This window comes from Falco punctatus, assembly GCF_963210335.1.
Source record: "Falco punctatus genome assembly, chromosome: 11".
Lineage (NCBI taxonomy): Eukaryota > Metazoa > Chordata > Aves > Falconiformes > Falconidae > Falco > Falco punctatus.
This window is the reverse complement of record NC_137591.1, coordinates 28,539,395-28,549,914: the sequence shown is the minus strand read 5'-3', so window position 1 is coordinate 28,549,914 and position 10,520 is coordinate 28,539,395. Positions and strand designations below refer to the sequence as shown.

Sequence of the window (10,520 nt, the reverse complement as noted above, 5' to 3'; positions counted from 1 at the left end):
AAGAAGAAACATGTCGAGCTGGAGAGGGGTCCCGATAAAGTGGTGGCCTTTGTCACAAAGGGAGGTGCTGGAACCGCCGGCACTGAGGGAGCAAGGCAGGCAGCGCGTGATAAGCTCTGTTGCTGCCGGGCTTTGGAGGGGGAGCTGGCACCAGCTGGGAGCGAAGCTGCATCGCTGGAAGGAGAGGAGGCCACTGATAGTGGCTGGAGTCCAGCTGGGTGTCTCTGAAAGAGCAGCACCTCAAGATGCCACGCTCTGCGCCTGTCCTCTCGCCCTGATGGTTTCCAGCAGCTCCTGCCTTCGCTTGGCGCCTCAGCGAAGCGCCTGGGCTGGCTTAACCCCTGGCTCTCCGCAGGGTCCGGTACCGGGGCTGATTTAGGAGCCAGAAGGAAGCACCCAGGCTTTCCCGAGGGATTTGGTGGCCTCCCCTGGGACATCCCGGGTGTGTGTGCTTTGGGTGGGAGGTGAGGACCGGGCGCTTGCTGGGCCAGGTCGTTAGTCCTGGTGGAAAAAGCAGGGTTGCTGACATGTTCTTTGTAGCTCTCTGTAAGCATTTACTTCTGGGGAGAGACTGGGCGCAGGGGATGGGCTCTGGGGGTGTGTGGCAGCTTGGAGTGGCTGAGGGTGGCAGGGACAAGTGAGGATGAGGAAGGACAGGGGCTGGGCCAGGCTTTTGCCCCTGAGCAGCCGCTGCGAGTCCTGGGACATGCTCGCCCACCCAGCTGGGAAGCTGGTTGCTTGCTAAAGGGTCCTCGAGGCCCGATTTGTCCATCTGTTACGTTGAGAGGCAAGAAATAAGTTTTTATTGCCAGTTTATCCCAACCCAGCTCAAGGCAGGGTAAGGTCGAATGCAAACCCCCTCTGTTCTCTACAGTGTGTGGGGTGAAAAGGGAGAGGTTATAAGAGACCTGGGTGAAGGAGCAAAAGGAAAAGCTGCCTTTCCTCCTTTGAGGTTGGATCAGGAATGTCTGGCTCTGTTTATCCGGTGATTTGGGGCTCTGCCCTGTCTTCATGCCTGCAGCTGGAGCTGCTGGTGAGGACCTGGCAGTGGAGGATGCATAGCACATTCCCCCCAAGGCTTCAGCACGGCAGGACAGATTTATTCTCCATCCCCTTCCATTCTTCACCGTGCAATTTGTGCAAGAGAGTGCCTTCCCCCACCAAATGATAAGACCTTTTCAGGAGTCTTTGTACATAATGAGAGCAAAAGTCAAAGAAGAATAAAGCCTGCCGTCGCTCACCTTTAAAGCATCCCTTTGTTTTAACCTCTCAGGGGTGCTGTGACTCCTTGTGCCAGGAATCTGATGTTTGCATGATCGTATAATTGCCTTTGCGGGTCTATTAAGTAATGACACACATTGTGGTTTGTGAGTCACCTCGGCGAAGGCACCGTTGGGAAGAAGAACTTTTTCTCCCTGGCTTTGCCAGCTGAAACAAGAATGTTGTTATTTTTGGAAAGTTTCCTGGCTGGAGGGAAGAAGGGCAGTCTGAAAGGGCTGTCACCAGGCCTGGTGGGGGTGAAATTCAAGGAGGGAACCCAGGAGACTGGCCATGGGATGCTCTCATAGAATCGTTCAGGTTGGAAATGACCTTTTAAGATCATCGAGTCCAACTGTTAACTCAGGACTGCCAAGCTCACCTTTACACCATGTTCCTGAGCACCACATCTACGTGTTTAAGTGCTTCCAGGGATGGTGCTTCCACCACCTCCCTGGGCAGCCTGTTCCAGTGCCTGACAACCCTTTCAGTGAAGAATTTTTTCCTAATATCCCATCTAAACCTCCCCTGGCGTAACTTGAGGCTGTTTCTTCTTGTCCTGTTGCTTCTCACCTGGGAGAAGAGACCGACCCCCACCGCGCTACAAGCTCCTTTCAGGCAGCTGTGGAGAGCGATCGGGTCCCTCCTGCCAGGCTGCAGTCGGAGCATTGTCCTTCCTGCGCCATCCCAGCAGCAGTTCCCGGCTAAGCAGACACTTTTGGAGAAGCGGTAAGCTGTAGCGAAGCCAGAATGAGGGCATGTGCTGGCAGTGCCGGGGGGGCATCGGGCGCCATTCAGACCCACGACCACCCTCTGGGGAGCCCAGACCAAGCAGGTCCCGGGTTTCATGGTCTGTTTTGGGACTATGCGTGTTCCACCTGCCTCAGCACGGGAGAACAAACTTTTCCCAGGGCAGAGCTCAGGAAGCCTGGATCCTTCATGACCCCCATCCTTCTCTATTTACATCACATCCTCGTTGCGTCCATGGTTTCAAGCTGACCTGGGTTTCTGATCTCCTATATCAAAAGCAATGCCCTGTTCTCGACCCTTGCCTGTGTGCTGCCTCATTTCAGGTGCTCTGGAGCAAGGAGCAAGGGCTGGGCTGTCTTCTGCCAGCAGTGTTTCCCAGAACAGAAAAAAAAATATTAATTTTTTTAAAGCATTTTCTTTCTCTGTTGTGCAGCAACTTCTAACACACCCTGGCTCACGCTGGCAGCTCCTCTCTATACCTTGGCAATTCTTGCAGCTGCTTTTGGGCTGAGAGCGATGGGGACTTATGCTGAACCCTTGTCACTTGTCCTCTTTCAAATGAGCTAGCTCAGGCTGAGTTACCAGGCTTGGCAGTGCTGCTTCCCACATCCCTGGGTGCAGGAGCAGCGGAGGTGTGACATACAGAGCCAGCTCTGCTGCTGCATGCTAATTAAAGCATAAATCCAGGCTGTCCTCAGGGATGATGGGGCTCTGCCCATGACTACCTGCATGCACTGGCTCTTGGCTTCCCAAATATCCAAGGAATGGGGGGCTGGGACGTGGAGGCACTGCTCTCCCCGTGCCCGCAGCTGGGCGAAGGGGGACTGTGCCATCCGTGCACTTTACGCTGGCGTTGGCTGTCTGCTCTGTGTTGCGGGAGTGACAGGCAGCCCAGGATGATCGTGGCATTCTAGTTAGTTATACTCCTGGAGGGTGGCCCGGTGATTACAGCTGGAAATTATCTTAAGAAGTCCTCTCTCTGCCCTTCTTTGGAAAGCAAACTCTTAGAGGCGTGCTCTCCGGCTGCGTGTATGTATAGCTCCAAGCACTGCTGGTTTCTAGATGCTGCTGTTGCACAGCTCACGGCTTGCTTTCCCATCCCTGATTTTTTTTCTATTGCCAGGCGTGGTGCCGTGCTGTTTGCAGAGCAGTGGTTGTGTGCTAGGTGAGCCCAAGTCCAGCACTTCCCTGCTGGAGTGATACTTCGTCTTTGGCCCTGCTGGGGAGAAGAGCTTGTACAAGGAAGAGAAACGCTGAGCTGTGCTGGGTATCGCCTTGTGCTCCCCATCCCTGCCCGTGGCCGATGGCGTGCACGCTCTCAGGTCTGCCCGTGCGCATTTTCTCTGCTCTCCTGGGGGAGCTGGGGTGCCGGTGGGGGCTGGCACTGGTGTGGGGCTGGTACTGGGGGTGGCAGGTTGCAGGTGCGATGGGTGTGTGATGAGGGTACCTTGCGTTGAGATGCAGACGCGTCTGCCTGTCTAGCACCGAGGGGTGCAGGAAGAGGTGAAGAGATGAGACTGTCTCAAAGGTGGTGCTGGGAGAAATTTGAGCATCTGGTTGTTTGTCAGGATGGGCATTCCTAAGCACCGGGACACCCTTCTGTCCATGCCTGATGCTACCCTGTCACTGACCCCCCCCTGTGTCAGGCCAGCCAGAGCCCTGTCTCTCACTGCTGCCCCAGCAGCATCATGCCTGCCCCTGGCCGTGCCCTGAAAGCATCCTCAGGGTTGGGGCTCACTGCCTGCAGCCAGCCTGGGGCTGGGGGTCCCAGTCCCCTTGCAGTCTTTGGCTCTCCCGCCTCTCTGTGCCAGAGATGGAGGGCTGATTTCCTTGACGTACATTTATATAAATAATAGTGGGGTTGTTTAACAGTTGCTCTTAAAGGAGAGATGAGATAATTTCATGTTTTGATATTCTTAAAGCTGATTCCCCTGGGAGCGGTGCTCTGTGGGAGGGCTCCCATACCTGGGGCTGTGCAACCCCGCTGCTGGCACAGGCAGAGCCTGCGCACCCCCCATGGGCTCCCGGGCCTTTGAGATCCCTCCAGGCTGGGACAGAGTCTGAGCAGCAGCCTGGCCCCATCCAGGCACAGCACGGCTGTTCCTGGGAAGCAGAAGTGGTGCTCAGCCCCAGGGAGTGGACTCTGCTGCTCGTGCATCATGCCAGCTATGAAAACCCTGGCATGGCAGAACAAAAACAGTTTCCCAGACAAAAGTTTGTCTGGTGCCAGAGCATCTCCCATCCTGAAGCAGCCCCTGGGTGTTTGGAGCTCTGCTTTTTCCTCCGTCTGATCTCTGCAGTTATTCCAGGGGTCTTTGTAGTATCTTGGCACTGTGAAGGCGCCCAGAATAATTTATTATATGTGAATGGGTGATGAGAAATGAACGCTTCTTGGGAAATGAGCCAAGTGGCCCTTCTTTGATTGCACCACCTCCCTCTGCTCCAAACACACCGGTGTGTGCGATGCTGCCTTCCCCTGGCTCTCCTGTACTGGGATGTTTGACCTGACTCTTTCACTTCCACTTTTTGCTGAGCATAGGAATAGGTCTGTGTGAGCAGTGGGTGCCTGTAAATGTCTCCTTTCTTCTTTTCTTTTTCCCACCTTGCTTAAGTCTCTCTGTTACCGGTGTCATACAAAGCTCCCAGCATGGGATGCAGCACTGGCTCTTGCTGGGTACCAGGTGCCTACTGGGGATGCTGGGAGCAGCTCTTCCCAGCAGATCTGCAGCAAACCTGCTGGTGGCAAGGACTACAGGAGGGGTGTTTAATCCAACAAACTTTTCCCCGGTAACAAATGACTCGACTAAGAATAGCTCACCCTTGCCAGCTGGCTCCCACAGCCACTGTGCCACGCAGACCCAGCTGCCACATTCAGTGCAAGACGGGGGAGCCAGAGGACCGGGGAGGTCTGGAACCATCCCGAGCGGGGCTCGCCCACCATGGCATCCGTGCCGCTGCGAGGGGAAGTGTATGTGGTGGGAGAGGAGAAGGCCATGAGGATGAATCAGTCGCTCTTGCAGCCCATCTGTCTCTGTTTGGAGGGGCCCCACGCTGAATTTCTTCCTAGCGCTCTGAGGTTTAGTACTTTGCTTAGCTGCACTGCATAAGCTCTCCTTTTCCCCTCAAGGAGGGACTAATAATTAGCAGCTGGGGGGTAAGCGTGGCTCACCAGAGAGAGTGGGATGGCATTTGATAGTCCCAAAACCTGAGTGACCTCCATGGCCTGAGAGAGGCAGGTTAGGGAGCCAGACAGAAGGGGCAGCAGGGGGATGGATTTGGAGCATCCCTATGCCCCAGGAAGGATGGAGCAGGGTGTGTTCCCAGGGAGGCCAGCCAAGCTGGGGGAAGAGACATCCTCTGCGGGCTGGTGAAGCTGAGAAACCCTGCCTGGCTCAGGGTGTCCCCAAGATGCTTGGGGCAGCATCCAAAGGGGGTTTGCTCTTGTTCTTGTCGTGCTTTCCCCTTGCTCATGCGGGAGAGGGGAGGGACACTTGCTCACAAGGGGAAGCAGCAGCATCAGAGCAGCTTCTTGCTCTGATGCTTCTGTCAAAATCGCCCCCCAAATCCCCGGGGAAAGTTGCTGGGGTGCTGGACCGTGGTTTGGAAGACTCTGGTGGCTTTGGTGCTTGTTGCATACAACACAGGCAGGTTCTGTCCATCTTGGGCTGAGGCCTTGTGTCCTCTCCAGCAAGGGGTCTGTGCCCCCCTGCTCACCCGGGGCAGTGCTGGAGCTCAGTGCTGTGGTGCTGGACCCTTGTGCTGCCTGGGGAAGGTCAGCCCCACAGGCCAGTGCAGCATTAAACCTTTCTGCTTTAACTCTGGGGGGGCTGGTAGAAGGTTATTGAGGTAACAGAAGCAAAAGGCTCACCCAGTGCCTTAAGTGCTGAGTGTAGCTATTACGGTAATACATAGTTACTTGGCTAAAGGTTGCTGCCATCGTCACACAAACACATACAGGAGAAAACCCCTAAAAGGAGTCTCCTCTTCAGAGGTCAGCGGTGCTGCTGGGAACCTGCTGCTTGCTGCAGCTCTTTATCAGGTAATCGGCTGCTAGAAGGAAAAAACGAAGTATGGTGTGAGCCCAGGGTTGCAGCGGCTGTGGCGTGTGGTTTGGGTTGAGGTAAGGAGGCAGAGTTGTTTGGCAGTGGGTGGCCGTCTCTTGAGGACGCTGCAAAGGACCCATGCACGTCCCTCTTTCCATCGCTTGTTCTGTGGTGCAGAGGTCTTGCAAAGGCTCTTCTCGGTGGGGTGTGTGGTGGGGTGCTGCCCTGGGGTGTGTCCTGTTTCAGCCCACATTGATGGACAGGCCAAGGGGCAAGAGATGCTCACTGTGCTGTCCCTGTTTGGCCTCGGCAATCCCGATGCGGGAGGCGATGAATGGCTGCTGGGCGCGATCTCTCTAATGAGATCCCTATTAGACGAGGTGAGCTCCAGCTGTGCATCGGCACAGCTGGGTGGTTTGTGTCCTCAGATGTGCCCTGGGTTGTGCTGGGAGCATCGCGCTGCTCCCAGCCACCGTGCAGGCGAGAGCACAAATGCCAGTGCTTTTGCAGCTGAACATCCACTCTCTAGTTCAGTTTGGCTGCTCTCAGCACCCTGTCGCCATGGTTTTATCTAGATGACTTCTCTGCTGCAGGAGCAAACGGTAAATTTCCTGACTCTACTACTTTTAGACCAAAATTCGGGAGGTAAAAACCTCTAGAAACTTTGTTTTCTGGTATTGAAAGCCTGCCGTTTGCCACAACGGCAGCTGTTCCTCGGTTCTCCTGTATCAAATACAGACAAGCGTAGTGTTGCTGCGCAGTAATGTCCCCTGCTCCTGCAGTGGTCGGGTGAGCAGGGGGCAGTGGGGGCTGCCAGAGCCCTCTGCGGGTCTGCGCTATGCTCTTACCGCATCCTGGTCATGCAACCAGGGATACCGAGAGAACAAGCATCAGCTGGAGTCACCTGTGGGAAACCACGTGCAGTACCATGGGAAGGGGGTTGGACAGGGGCATATGCTGTTTTCTTTTGTTTTTTTAAATTATTCGTTTTCACTGGTGGAGCTGTAAAGCCATTTCTTCCCAGCTGTTAACCAGGAGCTGTGCAGCAACCTAGGTTTGTTGCCGTGCAAAGGCTGATTTGCAGCTGGAAAGGTTCAGGGCTCCAATACTCACCCAAGTTATATGTTATTAAGCAAACATGGTGGGGAGGTAGGGCTGTTAGCTGGGTCTATGGTCCTGGCTCCAGCCACAGCCCATTCCCAGCACATACCAAGCTGTGGGTTTCCACCGATTGGGATCAGAAAATAAGTCTGTGTTTTCCAAACGGGCCACGTGTTGGCTTGCCACAAGCTTCCCTTTTGTGGGAGGCAGGGCTGGCGTTTAAACAGCAGAAGCTGAATTACGTGAACAAATGTCGTTTTTCACATTTAGCTTCACAATTAGTGGGAGTTTTTCCCACTAATTCAGATTTTGTCTAAAAATAAAGTGGGTTTGTTTTCGGTGTAAAGGGGAGACCAAAGGCTAGAAGACAGGCAGATACCTTGATGTCAGATGTTTCATACGCGGCGCGTGGCATCCCGCAAGCACCCTTGTTAATGCATAGCCTCATCAGCTTGCCTTAACAAAATGTTCTGGCATCTTCCCTTCTCTCCTTGTCACTTCTCCGGAGGGAACGTGGCTTGTTCTGCTGGCAGCGTGAGCCTTGTTTGCTTAGGCGGAGGCAGAGCTAATTATTTCTATTTATTTCGTCAAACTTTCTTGATGTTTCATTTGAAGGCTCTGCTTGAGCTTTTTCATTTGCCTCCAAGCCTCTGGGAGTCACTGGTGTCCCTGGAGCAAGCCTGGTGGGAGATGCATTGGTAGGCATCAGGAGAGCCCGGTGTCCGTGCGGATGCTGGACCTACCTTTGGGATGTGTCCTCATTTTCTCTTAGCTAATTGTTCTTGGTGCTCTGCACAGCCACGCCATGGCTGAAACCTGCAGTGCTTGTCCTTGGTGTGCAAGAAAGCCTCCTGTCCTTCCCAAGGAAATGCTTTGGGAAGAAACAGAGCTCCAGAATGGTTGTTTGAAAACAAAAAAAACCCCACCACCCACAAAAAAGACAAAATACAAAACAAAAATAAAGACCCCAAACCCCAAAGGAAACCTGGTGCTGCTGAACGAGGAGTTAAACTTTAGCAGGGGAGGGTTGAAGATGAGCAAAACAATATGAAAAGGAAAGGCAGAGGTTGGGAAAATGAGATATTATAAAGGTACCCAGAACTGATTTGTAAAAACAAGTAATTAATGCCCTTAAAAGTTGCATGGGTAAGCAAAGTAGTGAAGTGAGGAATCTGTTTATAGCTTTCAGTGGGAGCAGCCAAACTCTTCTTATCGATGTGCTAATTAATTTATTGAGGCTCTTACTGGCAGTTGCCTCTTTCTTTCCGGAGAGCTTGCCAAGGGGTGAGCATCCCTTGGGCTGGGCAAGTTTAGCTCTGGGGGTAACTGCAGACACTTATGTGCAGTGCAGCACCACAGACCCAAAGGGGATGGGATGCTTCCCTGGCTGTGCCGTGCACCCTGGGGACATCAGGCTTATTTTGGCTGGCATGGGGCCGTGCTCTGTTTTGTCCCCTCAGTTACTCTGGATTTTTTTTTAATATTTAATGTATTTTTGTTCCTGGTGTGGTGATTTCCCTGCCTTTCTCCTAACCGCTGTTCTTGACCCCCTCTTTGCTTTGGAGGAGGAGTTCAGGTGTCTCCAAACAATGCCCTGGGAAGGGGTTAAGATGACTGATGGTATTTTTGCTGCCTTATTGCCCTGTGTTGGGTTGTTTCCCCTCTGTGTCAGGGATGTAGTTGGGAAGGGAGTGACAGCCCTGGTGTGAAGTGTCTGCTGCCTTGCACTTTCCTCTCATCCCTTCTTTCACCTCTATCCATGGGCAAGTGCTGGGAGGGGGATTTCAGGGACTGCTGGGGCAAAGCTCTTCCCGCAGCGATAATGTGCTGAATAGAGCATGCGAATAAAGCGTTTCACTCTGACAAGGCTTTGGATGTACTCTCAGACACAAGCATCTCCTGTCTGTAGAGCATCATCTGTTTTGCTTAGCCAAGGAGTGATGCTCGGTGCGGTGTTTCTGGCAGTGCTCCTGCACCTTTCACTCTGATGTGTGCAGCTCCCGAGTCTAATATTGCTGATATTCCCGCATCCAGCCTCTTAAGCTGCTACCTGTCTTTGCCAGGCTGCCTGGCCACCCTCCTGCCAGCCGGAGGGGGGGACATGGATGCTCCAGCGCTGTGCCCACCTGGCAGGCAGCCTGTGAAGGTGCTGCACCATCTGCCGGCACGCATGCTGCTTGCATGGCCCTGCCTGTGCGGGCCGCTGAGTGCGGGCACCGGCTGGCTTTTTGTTTTTTTGGTGAATGCACCGGCTGGCTTTTTGGTTTTTTGGTGAATGCACGGCTGCCTGCTGGGCTGGGTGGGGGAGAGCTGTGCTGAGGGTTGGAGGTTGTGTTTCCAGCTGAGCTGTGCTATGCCAGCCCATCTTATTCCTCCCAACCCTCTGTAAAAGCAAAAAAACCAAACCTCAACAAAAAAGTGGAAAAAAACCCAAACAATAGAGGAAACCCAAACAAAAGCAGTGTGGGGGTGGTTTCCTCCAGGTCTTCTCTTCTCCTGTCCGTGAGACAGTGGGGGGGCTCGTCGTGCTGTGGTCTGGCCGTGGCGAGCTGTGCTGCTCCGGGGACCTGGGGGAGGGGTGGGTGCAGGGCTGGGAGCTGCAATTCAAGAGGCGCAGGGGTGCCCAGATTGGGAAGGAGAAGCGAAGCACTAAGGCAGGAGGTGCTGCCCCTTGCCCTAGCAGTGGGGGTCTAGTGCTGCACGCCCTGTGCCTGGTTTGGGAGGGTCTAGCCTGGCGAACCTTCCAGTTTGCATGGGAGGGAGGGAGGGAACTGGAGGGTGAACAGAGCAAAGCCCTGAACCTCTCTCTCTGTCTTGTGCCCCTCCAGAGTGATGAGCTACAACAGCACCAAAGATGCTGGGATTCGGCACGTACTCCGTCAGCGCCCCAGCGCCGTGCAGGGGGGCTGAGCTGGACGCTGCCTCCCCCCGTTACGTCCTGGCCCTGCCAGAGGAGGAGACGTGGCGCAAGCACCGGCTGGGGCTGATGCAGACCACCCAGTCCTGCAACCTGCTGGAGCCCGAGAGCCTGGCCGAGGCCCTGGTCTCGCGCGCTGCCAGCTTCGATGCCCTCTACGAGTCCCGGTCTCGGGATGCCGATGCCGGCACGGAGACCAGCAGCACCTTGGACCTGGGGCTCGGCCAGTATGTCCCTGTGAGCCCGGACGTTATCAAGCGCCGGCGGGGCGGGCTGATCGAGCAGAGGGACATTATCAAGGCACATGAGGCGCACAAGATGCAGAGCACGCCGCAGGCGCGGAGGAAGGAGTGGGAGTAAGTACCGGAGAGCCCCCAGCCCAGGTGGGCAGCCGGGGGGAGTGGGAGTGTTCATCGTCCTCCGCGGGGCTGGGGAGGGTCATGTTGGCATCA

General features: G+C 54.7%; 1 protein-coding gene across 1 annotated transcript in view; it reads left to right on the top strand.

Moving 5' to 3' along the window:
* Positions 1 to 566: 566 nt before the first annotated feature.
* CACNA1E (calcium voltage-gated channel subunit alpha1 E) overlaps positions 567 to 10,520 on the top strand; it is a 137,945-nt gene continuing 127,991 nt past the window's right edge. Inside the window, exon 1 of the mRNA XM_080407366.1 lies at positions 567 to 10,424. Within this exon, the coding sequence (XP_080263492.1) occupies positions 10,006 to 10,424 (419 nt within the window). The 5' untranslated portion in view covers positions 567 to 10,005. The remainder of the gene's footprint in view (positions 10,425 to 10,520) is intronic.